This window comes from Erythranthe guttata, chromosome 9, assembly GCF_056151865.1.
Source record: "Erythranthe guttata isolate IM_541 chromosome 9, IM_541, whole genome shotgun sequence".
Lineage (NCBI taxonomy): Eukaryota > Viridiplantae > Streptophyta > Magnoliopsida > Lamiales > Phrymaceae > Erythranthe > Erythranthe guttata.
In genome coordinates, this window is record NC_142541.1 from 1715982 (window position 1) to 1734153 (window position 18172).

General features: G+C 35.5%; 2 protein-coding genes across 2 annotated transcripts; both read right to left on the minus strand.

The window, feature by feature from the left end:
- Positions 1 to 6869: 6869 nt before the first annotated feature.
- Positions 6870 to 9228, minus strand: LOC105952166 (U-box domain-containing protein 19). The gene has a single exon (XM_012975682.2). The coding sequence runs from the start codon at positions 9187 to 9189 to the stop codon at positions 7129 to 7131; it is 2061 nt and encodes a 686-aa protein (XP_012831136.2). The 5' UTR covers positions 9190 to 9228; the 3' UTR covers positions 6870 to 7128.
- A 2957-nt stretch (positions 9229 to 12185) lies between these two features.
- Positions 12186 to 17133, minus strand: LOC105952211 (aldehyde dehydrogenase family 2 member B4, mitochondrial). Its single transcript, XM_012975741.2, has 11 exons — positions 16371 to 17133; positions 15489 to 15614; positions 15145 to 15287; positions 14901 to 15054; positions 14420 to 14649; positions 14154 to 14243; positions 13760 to 13933; positions 13525 to 13662; positions 13003 to 13140; positions 12820 to 12881; positions 12186 to 12556 (listed from the first exon to the last, which is right to left on the minus strand). Exons 1-11 carry the CDS (start codon positions 16438 to 16440, stop codon positions 12283 to 12285), a joined length of 1599 nt encoding a protein of 532 aa, XP_012831195.2. The 5' UTR covers positions 16441 to 17133; the 3' UTR covers positions 12186 to 12282.
- Positions 17134 to 18172: the final 1039 nt, after the last annotated feature.

The window sequence follows — 18172 nt, forward strand, 5'->3', positions numbered from 1 at the left end:
GTTCATCAGACTTATTTTTAAAGACCCATTTTGTACCTATTATATTGACATTGTCAGGCCTAGGGACCAAGACCCAAACGTCATTCCTAACGAATTGTTCCAGTTCCTCATGCATGGCTTGAATCCAATATTCATCTAATAAGGCTTCTTTGACGTTTTTGGGTTCTAAAGTCGAAGTGAAACAAACATACCTTGCCATTTCCTTGTAATTCACCTTAGGTTTACCTCGGGTTTGAATTCCTTCTTCTACTGAACCAATGACTTGATCCACTGGATGATTCTTCTTGACTCTTCTTGAGGGTTCCTTGTGAGTTTGATCATCCAGTTCGAGAGGCCTGACTTCAGCTTCGTCTCCTGTTTCAGAATTGACGTCACTGTCTTCTGAAATGGTAGAGGCTGCATCAACTGTTGGAACTGTTGGTGCGACACTGGGACTGTTTTCCGATTCCTTTGTTGGTTCCTCTTCCAGTGGTCCTGCATCATTGTTAAAATCATCAAATTGAACATATGCAGATTCCATCACAGATTTTGTTCTAAGATTAAATATTCTATACGCATGGCTATTTCGAGAATAGCCTAAGAATATTCCTTGATCACTTCTAGCATCGAATTTCCCAAGCTGTTCTCTGTCATTCAAGATATAACAAGTACAACCAAAAGTACGAAGATAGTTGAGTTGGGGTTTTTTACCTTTCCAAATTTCGTACGGAGTTTTAGTGGTACCTGGTCGAAGATAGACTCGATTTATAATATGACATGCAGTGTTAACTGCTTCTGCCCAAAAGCGAGGAGCGATCTCCTTTGCGTTCATCATGACCCTGGCCATCTCTTGTAGAGTGCGATTTTTGCGTTCAACCACTCCATTTTGTTGAGGTGTTTTAGGTGCAGAGAATTCATGAGATATTCCATATTTTTCACAAAAGTTAGTAAATAAGGAATTTTCAAATTCTCTCCCATGATCGCTCCTAATTCTCACGATGTTCTGCTGTTTCTCAACACTCACATTTTTGCATAATTTTTTAAACACATCAAAAGAATCGGATTTTTCCCTAATAAATTCTACCCAAGTAAATCTAGAAAAATCATCTACGCACACAAATATGTACCGTTTTCCACCTATACTCTCTACTTGCATTGGTCCCATAAGGTCCATGTGTAGAAGTTCTAGGTTTCCACTGGTTCTCACATTAGCTAAAGCCCTGTGTGAACTTTTGATTTGTTTACCCATTTTGCAATCACCACAGATTTTTCCTATTTCTTTAGTGAGTTTGGGCAGCCCTCTAACATATTCACAGCTGGAAATTTTTACGAGATTATCAAAGTTCAGATGTCCTAACCTTTTGTGCCAAAGCACTGTAGAGTCTGACAGACTGTTGAAACAATTCGTACCTGCAGAGACAAGAATATAGCAGTTGTCAGATGATCGAGTTCCTTGAATAACACAATTCTCGTCTTTGTCTAATACTCGACATGCGAATTTGTTGAATCTGACTTCAAGATCTTGATCACATAGCTGGCTGATGCTTATCAGATTTGACGTGAGTCCTTCTACAAGTAGTACATTCTTCAGCTTTGGCAGATTCTCATGATTTAGTGATCCTTTCCCTAGCACTTCACCCTTTTTTCCGTTTCCAAAGGTAACAGCTCCACCGGTAATTTGTTGATAGTTTTTCAGAAACTCTTTAACACCGGTCATATGTCGTGAACACCCACTGTCAAAATACCAATCATTAGTAGTACTTGCTTTTAAAGAAGTAATCGCAGATAAGCATTTAAACGTGGACTTTTCAACCCAAATTTTTTGCTGAGGTCTATTGGAAATATCAATTTTATTTTTGGGTTTTTGAGGGGGTGAAGGAAAATAATCAGCCCTAGCAGAGTAAAGAGAACGAGCCACAAGCTTTTTCACATGTTTTAAATATTTGAAACATCTAGGACGTATGTGACCTGGATTTTGACAGAAAAAACAAGTGGGAATAAACCTTTTCTTTGAATTGTGTTTCGTTGCTTCAACAGTTGCAACTGTTTGTGAGACAGAAGCTTGTTTAACAAAGTTGATTTTTCTGTTTTGATCTTCCTTTCGCTTTAGATCAACTTTGGGTAGCTGACTCCCTCCTATGCCTAGACGATTATAGTTTGGCTTGTTGTTGCTTAAGATTTCATCTAGGTTACCTCTACCCAAGTTCAATTTTGCAATTGCTTCTTGAGTTTGAGTAAGTTTAGCCTGCAAACTATTTTTCTCTTGATCACTAGATATGACCCTTTCCTCAAGAGTAGAGATTCTTACCTTTAGTGTCTTGTTTTCCTCTACAAGCACAAACTTCTCCTTTTCCAGGAAGTTATTTACCTTAACGACGTCGAGCCATTTTTGGTACATTTTTTCATATACCTCCTTTACTTCATCCAAGGTTGGTTCTTCGTCATCACTGCTGCTGTTCGGATCCTCTGCAAAAGAAGAATTTTCGTTTAGATTTTTGTCATAATCAGAACACTTATTTTCATACCTGGATTCTGTTTCACAGTCTGTTGCAACAGTTGAAGCAACAGTTGATTCTGAGCTGTCCAGAGGAACTTTGCTGCTGAATGCTACAAAGTTAGTGACTTGATCGTTGTTTCCTTGGTCATCATCAGATTCTTCTTCATCGCTCCAAACAGTAGTAAGTGACATTTTCTTCTTTTTCTTCAGGGTGTTTGCGCATTCTGATTGAATGTGACCAAAGCCTTCGCATTCTCGGCATTGTATTCTTCTTGGTTTTGACTCCTCTGAGTTATCTTGATTTGAATTTCTCCTAGAATTTTGAAAATTCACGGTTTTCCCTGTGCTTGGAAGATTTCCCCTTTTTCCGATCTTTTTGAGATATTTCCCAAAAATTTTCGATAGTAGTGCCAAGGATTCTTCAACTGTTTGCTCATCTTCTTGAGTTGACGAATTTTGGGGCGTTGCATATGATGTTTCTGCTTGAAAGGCTATCTTCTTTTCTCTAAATTTTTCACGATGATTTTCACCATGATTGAGTTCTTGTGCTAGAAGTTTCCCCATGAGTTCGTCTAGTTTGAGCGTGTCAACGTCTCTGACTTCTTCAATGGCAGCAATTCGGTAAGCGAATCTTTCAGGTAATGAGCGCATCGCTTTTCTTACTAATTTGCTTTCTGAGTATGGTTCACCGAGTGCGTATGATTCATTGGAGATATCAGATAATTTAGCATGAAAGTCAGTGATTGTCTCATTCTCCTCCATCTTCAAATTTTCGAATTTGGTGGCCAACATCTGTAACTTGGATGTCCTTACAGTTGACGTTCCTTCGTATGTGACTTGAAGAATTTCCCAAGCTCTCTTTGCAGATTCACATGACGCTATTAGTTTAAATTGATTATCATCAACACCACTAAATATTGCGTTTAGGGCCCTCGAATTGTAGTTTGCGAGTAGTATTTCTCCATCACTCCGATCTGCTTCTGGTTTGAATACTTCCTCTTTGTCTTCTCCTTTGATCATGGGAGGTGTCCAACCAGTTATGATGGCGCGCCATGCTCTCTCATCTATGGATTTGATAAACATCTTCATTTTTTATTTCCAGTATGAGTAGTTGGAGCCGATTAGAAGAGGTGGACGAGTAGTTGAAGATCCTTCTCGTTGAGTATTCATATCTGCACAAAATAAGAGTAATCAGTTCCCAAAATCTCACTAGATATATTTAGTGACAGGCTCTTGATGCCAATTGTTAGAATTATTTCGTGCAAATTAATTATAAATTTGTGTCCGATAAATCCCAGATTCAGTTTTAGCTACTGTTCTACTGTTTTACGAAGAGTTGCAACAGTTAATGGAACAGTAATAAAAAGACACAAATTTTAAAGTGGTTCGGATACAATTGTACCCTACATCCACGGGGACCTGCAAATGAAATTCACTAATTTTTAGTTTTACGAATACAGTAATAGGACTTAATCGAAAATGCAAAGACTCCCTCTTTGTCGACGCCGTTCTTGTATCCTACGCTGAATTGTCAATCTTCACTTTGCAGCACGTCCCTTTCCGCACGGTTGAAATTTCTTCAACGCTGAGTCCCTCAGTCGGCGGATCGACCTCCTCCCGAGATCTTCTGAGTTCTTCTCCCGAAGAACCGATCTTCTTTTCGCGTGAAAGAAGCAAATCGTTTGCTGTGTTTTTCTTCTCGAATAAGATCACAACTCAGGAGCACCAACGTAAGAGCAGAAAAAGTTTTTCTCTCGAATAAAAGGGACAACGTATATCGACGTTGATGCTGCCCTTCTTATACTTCCTTACTTGAATTAGTAGAGCCCTACAAGATTAGAGCCCATTAGGTTAGATATAATCTTTACGTAAGGAAAAGAAGAGTTATGTAAACAAGGAAAGTCTTAGTCAAAGAAATTCCTTGTTAATAAAACTCTTAGGCAATTAAATAAATTAATGACAAAATAAGAGTTTAAAGAACTAAGGAAACTTCCCTAGTTTTTATACACGTTTTTCGTACACGTCATGAAAAACCGAAATAGAATCCTCTCGGATTCTAACAGTAGTGTTATTGCTATCATCGAATCTATAAAACAATGGGGGACCTCCGATACAAATGTGAAAAAGGACAAAATTAAAACAATGCCGAAGGCATATAATCTCCGAAAATCGATCTATTGAAGATACGCAACATTTGCGGATATATCTCCGAAAATCGAAAACTCGAAAACGTTGTTTGTAGAGAACCTTTAAACACCCCCAAACAAGAATTTACAGAGCAATGAACAAATTCTAACAGGAAAACAAGCCCCCTAAATGCAATAAACAATGTATGAAGCAAATATATACCTTAATCAATTTCAAACTCTTCGCCGTCTTCATACCATAGATAGATTAGGAAAATAAACCAATCAATGAAAATCTCGACCTAATTAAAGTTCTCTAAGGACTCATTTGGTTGACGATATAAGATTAAGATGGTGTTTGCAAATGATTATTTAAAAGCAGAAGTTAGTGATTGTGAGTTAAGCCAGTTTTAAGTGTTTATTTCTAAAAGTTGGGGGTGTTTGCAATTATTTCGGAAAATAAACTTAAATAGAAATAGCAGGGTTAGGGGTGTTTTTAAAAAAAAAATAGCTTAAAGCAGATTATTTTAAGAGAAGCAAAAACAAAAGTTGATTTTGCAAACACCTGAAAACAGATTATGAGCAAAAAAAAGCTCATAATCACTTTCAAAAAGCATTTGCAAACACCACCTAACTAAGATAAAATCAAATAATCTAATGAAACCCGATTATATTATGGAAAAATTAGACAAAAGCCCCCCATTACACAAGTGTCATTATAATGAACCCAATTTTATTCTATATTTTTAAGATAAATTCAAATAAACTTTTATTAATTAAAAACACTTAATTATCACCATTATACTCCTAACTAAAAAATAATTTATATTTAATTTTGATATTAAAAGATATATAATGTATTTTCCATATATATCTTAAATAACATGTTCTTAACTTCTCTCTCTCATGACTTGTTATGGTCCATAGATTTTTGAACTGTTTTCTTTGGGTTTAGGAATGACAAGGGTGATAGCTTGAGCGCATCGTACTACCACACAGACTCAGTGACTCCAGTGACAAATACTGCAGTTGGTGCAGAGGTTACCGATAGCTTCTCGAGCAATGAGAACACCATAACTGTGGGAACTCAGCATTCGTTGGACTCGTTGACCACTGTGAAGGCACGATTGAACAACTTTTGAAAGGCAAGTGCGCTTATCCAACATGAGTGGCGCCCAAAGTCACTCGTCACTGTTTCGTCTAAGGCGAATTTGTAATTATACAGAGTGGTTTTCATGTTTACATAGCTGTTATACTGAGTGGTTTTCATGTTAATACACATGTTTATACAGAGTGATTTTAATGTGTCTTTGATTTTCTCCTTCCTGGAATAATTTAATTTGGGAATGGCGAGAATCACATACAGAATAAACGAAGAACAATCATGTAAATTAATTGCAATTTTCAACTAATCGATTTAAATCAACAAACACAGGACATTAATTAATTAATTTCCGCAGCTGATTTTTGAACCATCTTGCCGTGCTCAATTACGAATAACTGTGGTTTTCTAAAAAAATATTTTTAGTCTCTAATTCGTTTCTTTCTTTAGAACAACAATCTCCATTGTTGGGTGGGCTTGGTGTAAACGGTGGACAAACGATAATTTTCGACTAGATTTGGAGCGTAATTTGGGGGTAGAATTTTTGGGAGGATTTTTTGTTGCTATTAATTAGGGGAAGACCTGCATTTATGAACAGATTTTTTTTTTTTTAATTTATTGTAATAGTTAGTGGGGCATACAAGGTATTTTGGGTTGATTAAATTTATGTCAAATATTTTGATTATAAAAAATGAATTTACCAAGAAGTCAAAATCCAATGAGGGGGTTTTATTAAATAGTCTCATATATTATCGGTCCATAAAAAACTCTTTAATAACTGAAATAAGCCACGATAACATAGTATTTCCTGGTCGATCTGGTATGTTACTGGGTATATCAAACATCAAATAAAATTCAATTAGTTAGTTTACACTAACTAATCTAATCTCCCCCGCCAAACGAGCTCTTAACATACAGTTTCTCAAACTTACAAATTTGATATAATCATTAATCTACTTCAATATTTGGAATAATCTTTTTTCTCATTTCTAATACAAAGCAATATGTATTGATTATCCATAACATTTTTTCTGGTAATAAAAAGCCTATCTGCAAAACATGCTAGTGAAATTCATGTCTTGTCAAAATTCCACATTTTTTTTTAAATCAACAACTTTTTATCTTATTATAAAAAATAAAAATAAATAAATAAAAATCAATATTACTATCACAAAAGTTCTATTTGGTAATTTTCCAAACATATATATAATCTCACACTGTATTCAATATTCATTACAGCAAAAGAATTTGATACATACACATATCTGTATCTCTACATAGGTACTAATTAGCTCTCAAAAAAATTCGAGCTAACCACCTCAACAAATCAATCAACCTATCTATACATACACTACACAACAAAACAATCGAATATTCGCGTACAACACGAAATCGAATCTTTAACGGGTTTTTTTTCGCAAAATTCACCGAACATTGACAAATCGTTGTTCGCGCCCGACCTCCCCGATCATACTGGACAATCTCGTCTCGCAAAACTTCTGCAGTATCTTAATAAGCGACCGCGCTTTTCTACCGGCGTGCGAAGTGCCTTCGGTCAGAAGCGAATACAGCACCGACATAAGCGAGGCTTCCTTCGATAGCACGTCGAGAACATCGTCCCCGCAATTGAGGCACAAAGAATGAAGAATCGAAACGGAATATTCTTTTCCGGCACGCGTTTCCACATTTTGCAAGCATCTCAAGATCAAAGATAAATCCGAAGAGGAAGCGCGTACTATTTCGACCGATCCGTCAACTGAATCGGCCAATGCGGATAGAACCGCCAAAGCATCCGTCTGCAGCTCGGGTTTATCGGGAGAAGCTTCTAGAAGGTTCAATAGTGTCGACACCGCACCTGCTTCGATTGCCCTAGTCCGATTCTTGTGGTGGAAAAGTAGCGCGAAAATTGCGACCACCGAATTTTTCTTCCCGCAAGCCGTCCCGTTTTTCACTACCTCCAACAAGGAAGGGAATATTCCGTCGTGTTCGCCGATTATTCTACGGTATTTGTGCACCGAAGATAGGTAAAATATAACGGCAGCTGCAGTTTGTCGGGATTCTTGACTAACCCCGCTTTTAAGCACTTCGATTATCGGATTCAATCCACTGTTTTCGAGTATCGATGTTTGTCCGCTCGGCTGCTTCGACAGCTTCAGCAAGGCAGAAACCGCGTTTTCTTGCAACATCGGATTGTTACACATTTCGAGTAGTGGTGGCACCGAGCCCGATTCGATCAAACGGGCCCGGTTAAAAATATTCGATTTCGCGAGCAATCGAATTTCGTAGGCTGCTTTATTCTTCTGATGATCCGTACCGTAACCTAAGCTCAAAACGAGATATTCCGACAGGAATTTGATAGCTTCCGCATTCGCCGGACTCCCGGGCAGAATTGTGCTCGATAAATCCCGATTTTTCTTCCTCGACTTCGCAATCGAGACGCCGTACTCGGTGCAGAATCGTTGAATTAGCTTCTTAAGATTCGTGTTCGGGATTAAATCCGCGGTTTCGAGCTTCTCCCCCGTTTTAGGGCAGAGCAAACTCCCCTGTTTCAGCCATTTCTGAATCGAGACACGGTCGTACGTTTGCCCGGTCGACACGGTCACCGGGTCGGTCATTAACTCGAGCGAAATCGGGCACCGAAAATCTTCAAAACTCAAGAAACTAATCGCTTCGAAACCGCGATCACTTCTCCCATCCGAATCATGATCGTTAAAATCGCAGTCATCGAATAAAACTCCTCTGCAGTAGCTAAGAAACCCGAGCAAACCGCGCAACAACGGAACTTCTCTCTCGTCGGGCTCGGCCCGTATCCGTTCGTCCAAGAACCGGGTCTCCTTACAACACTCCGACCACGTTCTGATGCCTAAATGTGCCAAGATTCTCCGGGCCGTAAACGGGTCGGGTTCGAACCGGTTCTCGAACTGGTTCAGGACTAGAATCACTCCCCTCAACACGGCTTCGTCTCGCGGGTCGGTGTCCATTAACCCCGGCCGCCGCCTTGCTTGCGTGGACAGCATCTGCACCAGCTCCGTAATTTCCGGCGAGATTCCGATCGAGTTCAGAGGGAGGAGAATATCCAGTGTGGTTGCGATGACCCGAGTTAGGGTTTGGAAATGGGTCGAAACCGAATGGGATTTCATCAGGATCAGGGCTTTCGCGCCTTCGCAGGTGCAATCCTCCAACAGGAAACGGATCTTCTGGAAGGTGATGTGGAGCTCCGACAAGCAGAGCGCGATTGAATCCGATATTTCCGGAATCCGTTCCTTAATCTCCTCGAAAAATAGGGATAAGATCGAAATTTGTCGGATTGTTTCGCGGGCGTTTTTTCTCTGTGTGGGGAAGGATTTTGATTGGTAATTGGATGTGATTGTGTGGGAAATTTTGATTAGGGATTCGAGAAGGGTCGCCGGAGATATACCCTCGCAGGGATGGACCGCCGGAAAATCAAGAATCCGGCGATCGTTCCGGTCGAATGTTTGAATCATTTGTTGGGCTAAGGGGAAAAGGAAAATAATTTGCTTGTATTTTGAATTCTGTTGGTTGATATAAAAATGATACTATATGGGAGGATATTTCGGAGGACACGTGGCGGGAAAGTGCGCGTTGGATTTGACTTTGAAAGATACAGGGACACGTTTGGGGGACACGTGTGGGAAGTGAGGTGGGTGCTGATGCTTTCTCTTGGATCGTGTCAGGTTTTTTTTGGAAATTTCTTTAAGGCGTGTTTGGCTGGTACGGCGCAAGTACTTAAATGTGGTGAAACCAACGAGTGGGAAAATAATCCCTATTCCCTAATATTCAAATGCTTAATTTCGCTTTGCACCCTCGGAATGTATCATTTTAGCACTTTGCACCGCAAAAATAATTTATGGCACTTTACACCCTAAAAATATGTTTAATCGTTCAAATTGTACCATACTTTATTTTCCAGCCTGAATTTCCATCGTTGGCCGATTTTATGATTGTCAACAGAGTCATTTTTGCTTGAAATTACATTTGCATTTTGCACCCCGAAGAAAAAAAAACAATTGAATACACAAAATTGACCATGTTGACGATCATAAAATAAGTCGACGACGGAAAATAATGGCCAGAAAATACACTAGGGTGCACTTTGCACGATTAAACATGTTTTGAGGGTGCAAAGTGCCATAAACTATTTTTGTGGTGCAAAGTGTCATAAATTATTTTTGGGGTGCAAAGTGTCATAAATTATTTTTGGGGTGCAAAATGCCAAAATGGTACATTTCAAGGGTGCAAAGTGAAATTAAGCAAATAATCAAATATGTTGAAGCCAATCATGTATTTATTCGTCATATACAGTCGAATCTCAACAAATTAATACTCAATACATTAATAACATCGTTTAGATAATAATTTATTTTCGAACCCAACAAAAGGATAATATGTTAAAAAAAATCTTTAAACTAATAGAATTTGGCAGTCCCGACAATATACATACTTAAAATTTGAGTTAAATTATTTACACTGCAAATAATTGAACTCCCTGCAAATTACATATTTAGAAGGATTCTCAATCTCAAATATTGTGAGACTACACTTTTAGTGACTCATAAGTCAATAAATCAAAATAATTAATTAAATGTATAAATAGACTTATGGTTCAGATCAAATTAACTATGGTTATTTTTCTTAATTTAACTCATCATTTCATAAATAAAATTAGAGAAATTCTGAGTTTCAATTCTCCTCTTCCCAAACAAGGCCTTAATATCGTACAACTAATTGGGTTGTGGCAGTTTGGATAATGTTGGGCAAGATTTTTTTTCTCGGCCGACGCCGTGTACACGTGGCAACCTGATTATCTGTACCTGCAGCTATGTATGCGGACAAGAAGACTTCGAGTCATTTAAGATTACAATTAGCATTCCGTTATAAACTCTAATGGAATGAATGCATAAATCATCTAAATTAATATTTTATTGAACAAACAGCTATGGTAAATTACGGACACCCCTGAGGTAAGATAAAATGTTACATTTACCCTCTTTGATTATATTATTACTTTTATCTCTCTGTGGGTAGATTTGGAAATTCATAACGAATATTATTTCATGAAATATTGAAGATTCTATTACTCATAACTCCAAAAGGGTATAATAATGGGCTGAAAATAGCTCAAGAAGGTGTTATATTTGTAATCATGGTTATCGGATTGTAAAAATATCTCATACCGTTTTGCTTTGCATCATGGGTTGTTATTTTTATAAATTTACGATTCAAAATCACACAATCTGTTACACGAGGATGTAGCATCTCATAGACCGGATTATATTTGCACCCTCCATCTATTACCTTAAACCTAGGATTAACCAACCTAGTACCACCCATAACTAACCTACCAATTGAATTGAGGCCGACACACGTTGCAATAATTTCACAATTCTTTTTTTTTTTTTTTTTTTTTTTTTTTTTTTTTTTGAACAACCACAATTTTATTGTTAATACGAGGAAAAAAGACTAAGTGGCATGTGCAAAATCATAGGATAGAAATCTAAATATTGTCAAATAATAAATATCAACATCATTTCATACCTTATGTATCCACGTGGACGAACAGCATCGTCACAAGTATCACGCGCTTGTGTATATAGCAAAAATAACAAGACAATATATCCATGATAATCACTTGAAAATAATTAGGTGATTACGCGTGTACTATTATAATTACTTCATAATTAAATCGGACATTTAATTAGAGTCATAAAATATATGTTGTATGTCCCAAGTAATTAATGGTGGTCAAAGATGTGTACCATTTGAACATATTTTTATCTTATCATATAGTATTAAAATAATTATATATGTGTCACTAATACAATAGAGGAAATACCATTTTGAGTGTTTGAATTGATCTACTATGAAAGAATGTAAGGACCAAACTTTGAATTTTTTTTAATGGTGCTTTTATTATTAATGTGTGGTGATGACATATTCAAAACAAGGGTGTTTATTCAAATTTATACCATGTCAATTTCACCAAGTATAAAATTTAATGGATAGTTAACTGATGTTTCAATTTTATTAATACCGTTTTAACTTCGGACGTGATTTCACTTCTAGTCTGATTTTGGTAAAATTCAAATACGGGAACTGTAGTCCATGTAGTTAGCTTTTTAATCCAACTTAAATCAGCTGATTTGGATGTCGAGAGACAAAGTTCTGCATGAATACTCAAAACGTTAAAGTTGAGGGCAATAATCTTAGTGATTCAAGTTGGATTAGAAAGATAACTAAAAAAAACTATAAACTTTTCGATTTTGAGTTTTGCCAAATTCAGACTCGAAAATGGTCATAATCTCGTTTGAAGTCGAAACGGTAATATAGAAACTGAAACGACATTTTGTCAACTACTCGTTTTTGCACACACCTCGTGCGTTTGTGCATGTGTAAATTTATGGAATAAAACTACATGTATATCTCATCACGTATAGAGTCTTCAAAACCAGTCACGTGTCCATTTATTTAATTTGCATAAAACCCCATGTATTAATGAAAATTTGCACTAAACATCCCATGCTTTTATTTTACTGCGTAAATTTTTCGCCTATTTACGTTTACAACCATGCCGGATTCTTTAGAGAAGAAATGACGGATTTGACCTGCAAATAGTTATTGAGGCTATAAACTCCCTTCTCTCGCCCAATGCCGCTCATTTTGTACCCTCCAAAAGGAATTGCGGCATCGAAAATGTCGTAGCAGTTGATCCACACGGTGCCGGCTTTCAATCCTCTCGAAATTGTGTTGGCCTTGTCGATGTTTGCTGTGAATACACCGGCTGCTAGTCCGTATCGCGTTGCATTTGCCCTCTTAATCACTTCGTCAACGTCCCTTGTTAATTGCAATAATATCGCGTAAATAATTAGTTAAAAAAAATGTCGCGTAAATAATTAGTTAGTGGCTCGAATAAAAGGAGCGAAATCGAACACATCGGATCAGAATTAGCCTTATGATTTTTGGAAACATCGGAAAAACAATTTTTTTTTTAATAAATAAAATTTTCAATATTTTTTTCAGTAAATAAAATTTCAAGACCTTACATTAATAATTTGTAGCAAGAAATTTTTGGCTTAGATTGTAAAAGAAAATCTTACTTGAATTTCAAGATGGACTGAACAGGGCCGAATATCTCATCCTGGGCTATCAACATATCATCCTATTTATTATTATTCAACAAAAATATTTAATTAATTAATTAATTAATTATATCACATTCTTGTATTAACTGCTCTATATGTTGTCTGAACAAAAAATGGCAATAATGGAATAAAAATTACCTTAACATTTGAAAAAACAGTTGGCTGAACAAAGTAACCTTTAGAACCAAATCTATCACCTCCACATTCCAACGTAGCGTCACTATCGATACCCGATTTTATGTATCGAAGAACCTTCTCGAATTGCTTCAAATCAATCTGAAACGAACATCAAATTAAGTCACGATTTCGAAAAAGAGTGTTCTTCCCCAATTTGTAACAGGATTTGAATTTTTTTTAAAGAAAAAATCCGTAAATTGAGTTATTTTCTTACAATATTGAGTCATACTAAGATTCGTTTTTGTTAATTTATTTTATTTTTAACTACTAGTGTTTAGGACTGTTTGGACGACTGCTGAGATTCAGCCCTTTGTCATTATTAGGGTTTAATATATTTTTTATAGAATTTTTAACTCGGAAAATTATATTTCCATTTTAGAATTTCGAGTTATGTGGTGACGAGTGCTTTCGATTCAATTTTCCAATTTTGGTAATTTTTCGAAAATTTCAAATTTATTGAATTTTTCAAATATAGAAATTTACCTGCGGGCCTTGCTCGATTCCCTTCTTGAATGGATCACCCACCGTGCGACTCAAAGCTCGTGCCTTTGCCTTGTCGACGAATTCATCGTATATACGTTCGTGGACATACGTACGAGAACCAGCACAGCAGCATTGACCCTATAGAAGTCAATATTATATATTCTAACATAATTAAATTTCATTCTAAAAATTAATTTCATGTGAGGGTGTACAAAAAAATAATTAATGAACTTGCCTGATTAAAGAAGAGAGCAAAATGTGCTAACTCCACAGCATGATCCACATCAGCATCGTCGCATACGATAAACGGAGATTTGCCGCCGAGTTCAAGCGTAACCGGCTTTAAATTGCTCCGTGCCGCCAATTCCAGCACCACTTTGCCGGTATTGGTCGATCCGGTGAAAGCTAACTGTAGAATGACAATTATACCCCTCTATTTGATTACATCAATTGTATATTATGCAATGCTCAATTTTTTGGGAAATAGTAATTTACCAAAACCCTCTGAAGTAAGGTCGAATTACCAAAAGACCCTTCTAGTAATCATAATTATCAAAAACTACATTGTGACAACGGTTGACCAAATTTCTTAACAGAAAAGTGTACAACGAACAAAACAACTTCGATACCTTGTCCACATCCATGTGACTAGCGAGAGCGGCGCCAGCTGTCGAACCGTACCCTGAGACAACGTTAAGAACACCGTCCGGAAGGCCAGCCTGGTCGAGAAAATATTAATTAAAAAAAAACAAAAAAAAACAAGACTAAGATAGACTGGAAATAGAGGTTTATTGCATTCATCACCCTTGAATTTTATCTAATTGTTGAAAAAACAAATTATTAAAACAATGACAAACAAAAGGAAAAAATAAAAATAAAATTAAATAAGTAGTACCTCTTGGAAGAGTTTTGCTACATACAGAGCAGTCAACGGCGTTTGCTCTGCCGATTTTAGTACAATAGTGTTGCCGCACGCAAGAGCGGGTCCCACTTTCCAGGCGAGCATAAGTAGCGGAAAGTTCCATGGAATAATTTGGCCCGCAACACCGATCGGTTCGTGCAATACTTGAACGTGGTGGGGCCCGTCTGCCGGCACTGTTAAGCCGTGGATTTTATCCGCCCATCCTGCATGCATCATAAATCTCCAAAACTTAATCACGAAAATTTCAAGAATATATTTTTTTTTAAGTATTGCTAAATCATATATACAGTTCAACCTCTGTAAAAATTAATACAGTAGGGACGAGCCAAATTGTATTAATTTAACGAAATATTAATATATCGAAATAATATTAAAAGAAAATATTATTTAAACGAGGTTATTGATTTATACTGTACTTATATATGTATATTAGAGTAATTTGAATTTTTTTTACCGGCGTAATAATGAAACAGCCTCACAAACAAGGGAAGCTCGGCTGTCAAAGCTTGCTCGTACGGCTTCCCATTGTCCCATGTCTCGAGTTGAGCTAGCTCTTGCGTGTGCTTTTCCGCCAGATCAGCGAAACGCAACATTATGCGCGATCTTTCCTAAAAACAATTCCGCATAAAAAAAACTAATAAATAAATTCAAAAATAAATAAATACATGCATGAAATGAAAAATAGATATACTCCCTACGTAAGCAGTCATTCTTGGCCACGGCCCTTCGTCGAACGCCTTGCGTGCAGCTGATACAGCTCGATTAATATCTTCTGCATCTCCTTCAGCAACATGTGCAATTACTTCTCCGGTTCGAGGATCGAGTGTCGGAAATGTTTTTCCTGCCAGAATATTTATATATATATATATATATATATATATATATATATATATATATATATATATATATATATATATATATATATATATATATGATCACTGAATTTTTATTTTTTTTTATGAAAAATTCAAGATTTATGGATTTAAATTTTGAATATATTTTTATTCATATATAGAGATATGGGAATTGATTAATTAATTACCAGAAGCTGAATCGACAAATTGACCATTGATGAGAAGCTTGGTGTAATTAATTAGAAGAGGTGGGATTATTGGTTCATCAATTACTGCAGCACTACTAGTAAATCTTTGCATTCCCCTTCCAAAGCCTGTATATATATATATATATATATATATATAAACATTAAGATCAATTGATACATAAGTGCAAATATCAGGGGTGAAAATCGGATGGATCAGAAAAGAATTAGCACTTGGGGGAAAAAAATCATTTTTTTTCGGAATCGAAAAGCTAATTCCAATTTTGTCCTGAAAAAATCCGAAAATCGGAATTTCTGAAATTAGAATTAAAAAACTTGTCCAAAATAAAATAAAATAAAAATGAATCCGAACTGGCGGAATTCGGAATTTCAACTATTTTAGTTACTTATATAATATTATTAACATTTAGAAAAGTAATTTCGGGAAGAAAATAAAAAAATTGGAATTTTCGAAAATTATAATTGGATCGATTAGAATCTAATGTGTATTCCAGTTATGTTCAAAAATAGAATCGATAATATTGGAAATTGGAACTTTTGGAATTTGGAAAGAAAAATATTGTTCCAAAATTGGAAATCTTCGAATCGAAATCGTCGGAATTTCAAAGTTTGAATTCCAACTTTCCACCCCAAGCAAATATGCATATTTACACAGTTTTCTATATTTACAGATTCACGTGCACACACAAAGAACACTATATTCACACATGCAAATACACACACAGAATTATATTCACACATACAACTACACACACACGCACGCGCGCACACACACACAGAGAGAGAGAGAGAGAGAGAGAGAGAGAGAGAGAGAGAGAGAGAGAGAGAGAGAGAGAGAGAGAGAGAGAGAGAGAGAGAGATTACCAAGAGAAGCAGGAGCAGTATGAAGAGAGAGAGAACGAGAGAACAAGGAAGAAATTCTGCGAGCTGCCATTTTCACTTCCTCACTCTTTTTTCTCTAATAACAGTCTAATTTAAAGCATGGACTAGCTAGCTAGCTTTGTCTTAATATATAATAGCAATTTCTTAAAATTAAATCAGTACATTATATTTGAGAACAACATAAAACGTAAATTGTATGTATTACTCAAAATATATATACTTTTTGTTATAACTTATAAGTTATAATTAACTAAATAATACGACGATCAAACATGTCGGAGTCCGACATGCCACTTAAATACAGCTTGGCATACAGACGATAATGAGCGTGAATTAGCGTGGATAATCAAATACATATTATTTTCGGTGCCCGTTTGGCTAAACTTATTTTAAACAGCTGATAAGCTCTTCCGTACGATAAGATGTTTTAAGGATTGATAAACTGTTACATCTTATTTTTAGAATTGGATACAAAGTTTATCTATTACTTTTACTCATTATAAGATTTTAAATAAAAAGGTGGGGTAAATGTAATTTTTTTAAAAGATCTTATTTCCAACAGTTTATTTTATTATTTTAAATTAAGATCTTTTTAAAAAAATACCGAACAGTTTGGAAGAGCTTAAGCTCTTAAAGATCACATAAGCTCTTTTTAACATTTATCCATCAAACATTTAATTTTTAGTAATTACCCATCAAAATATAATAGTACTTTTGTTATAAAAATATATAAAGAAATGAAGGTATTTTAAACGTTAAAATACATTAATATATTTAAATACATTTTTTATTTGTTAAATGGTCCTCGATAAAAGATTGATAGTAACCTGCAATTTTTCTCATGTATTATTTTTTTTAAAAAAAAAAGGTTGTAATTAGTTGAAGCATACACATTACAATGATGAGATGCAATAACCATTGTTTACCTAATCCATGTATCAATGTTACATTTTAAATAAATTGTTAGGTAAAATTTTAAACAAAAATAACATCAATGTGACAATATATAGAAACTATATTATGATGTGCCAGATAATTTTTATTGTCTTTCTAATATGATAATTAATTAGGGGAAAAGGGAAAAATATATATTATATAGCAAATAATTTCTAATTTCGTTTCCAAAATAGAGGCGTGAAAAAAAAAAATGAATATCTAAAGATAGCGAGTAGGGTGTGATGTACCTGTCAACAATGCTGTTAATCTTAAAATCTCGTGTGGTTCGGTATGTTGTCGTACACTCGTACCAGGCGTTTTCCGTATGCCAATGCACGCGCGCTGTTACTTTCGATACGGCACAGTTGGTACTTGTATTGTACCGTTTAATATTTAGGTTTGAATATATATTGAAATAATTCGTATTTCGAAACATTAAATTAAGACCGAATGTATGGTTCTTTTAAATATTTTTTAAATAACTCCCTTTTAATAGTTTTGAAGGAGCTATACCTATATTTTTTAATAACAAATGTCTGAATTTTGTGTTTTTTCTTTCTTTCTTTCTCTTTTTCTTTGTTGAGAATCGAGCTCGAACAGTCTTATACTTTTACATATTTTTCTTAATTTTCATTATAATCGAGTAGAACTTGAATTGAACCTAATATTTAATTGAAGAAAAATATACGTTCAAGCGTAATTTGAATGTTATCAACTTCATATGAGCTCTTAATGATCGATTTCGAATAGCTTAATTTAATTCTCGACCCAAATTTTCAGGCCCGTTGGGCAAAAATACGAAGAAGAAAGATATATATATATATATATATATATATATATATATATAT

Bases quoted from the DNA above. Each gene is read 5' to 3' on its own strand.
- LOC105952166 (XM_012975682.2), bottom strand. From the start codon at position 9,189: ATGATTCAAACATTCGACCGGAACGATCGCCGGATTCTTGATTTTCCG.
- LOC105952211 (XM_012975741.2), bottom strand. From the start codon at position 16,440: ATGGCAGCTCGCAGAATTTCTTCCTTGTTCTCTCGTTCTCTCTCTCTT. The intron at 15,615-16,370 runs GTAATCTCTCTC...ATATATATACAG, and splicing joins TACTGCTCCTGCTTCTCTTG to GCTTTGGAAGGGGAATGCAA. The intron at 13,934-14,153 runs GTATCGAAGTTG...GTCATTCTACAG, and splicing joins GTCACATGGATGTGGACAAG to TTAGCTTTCACCGGATCGAC.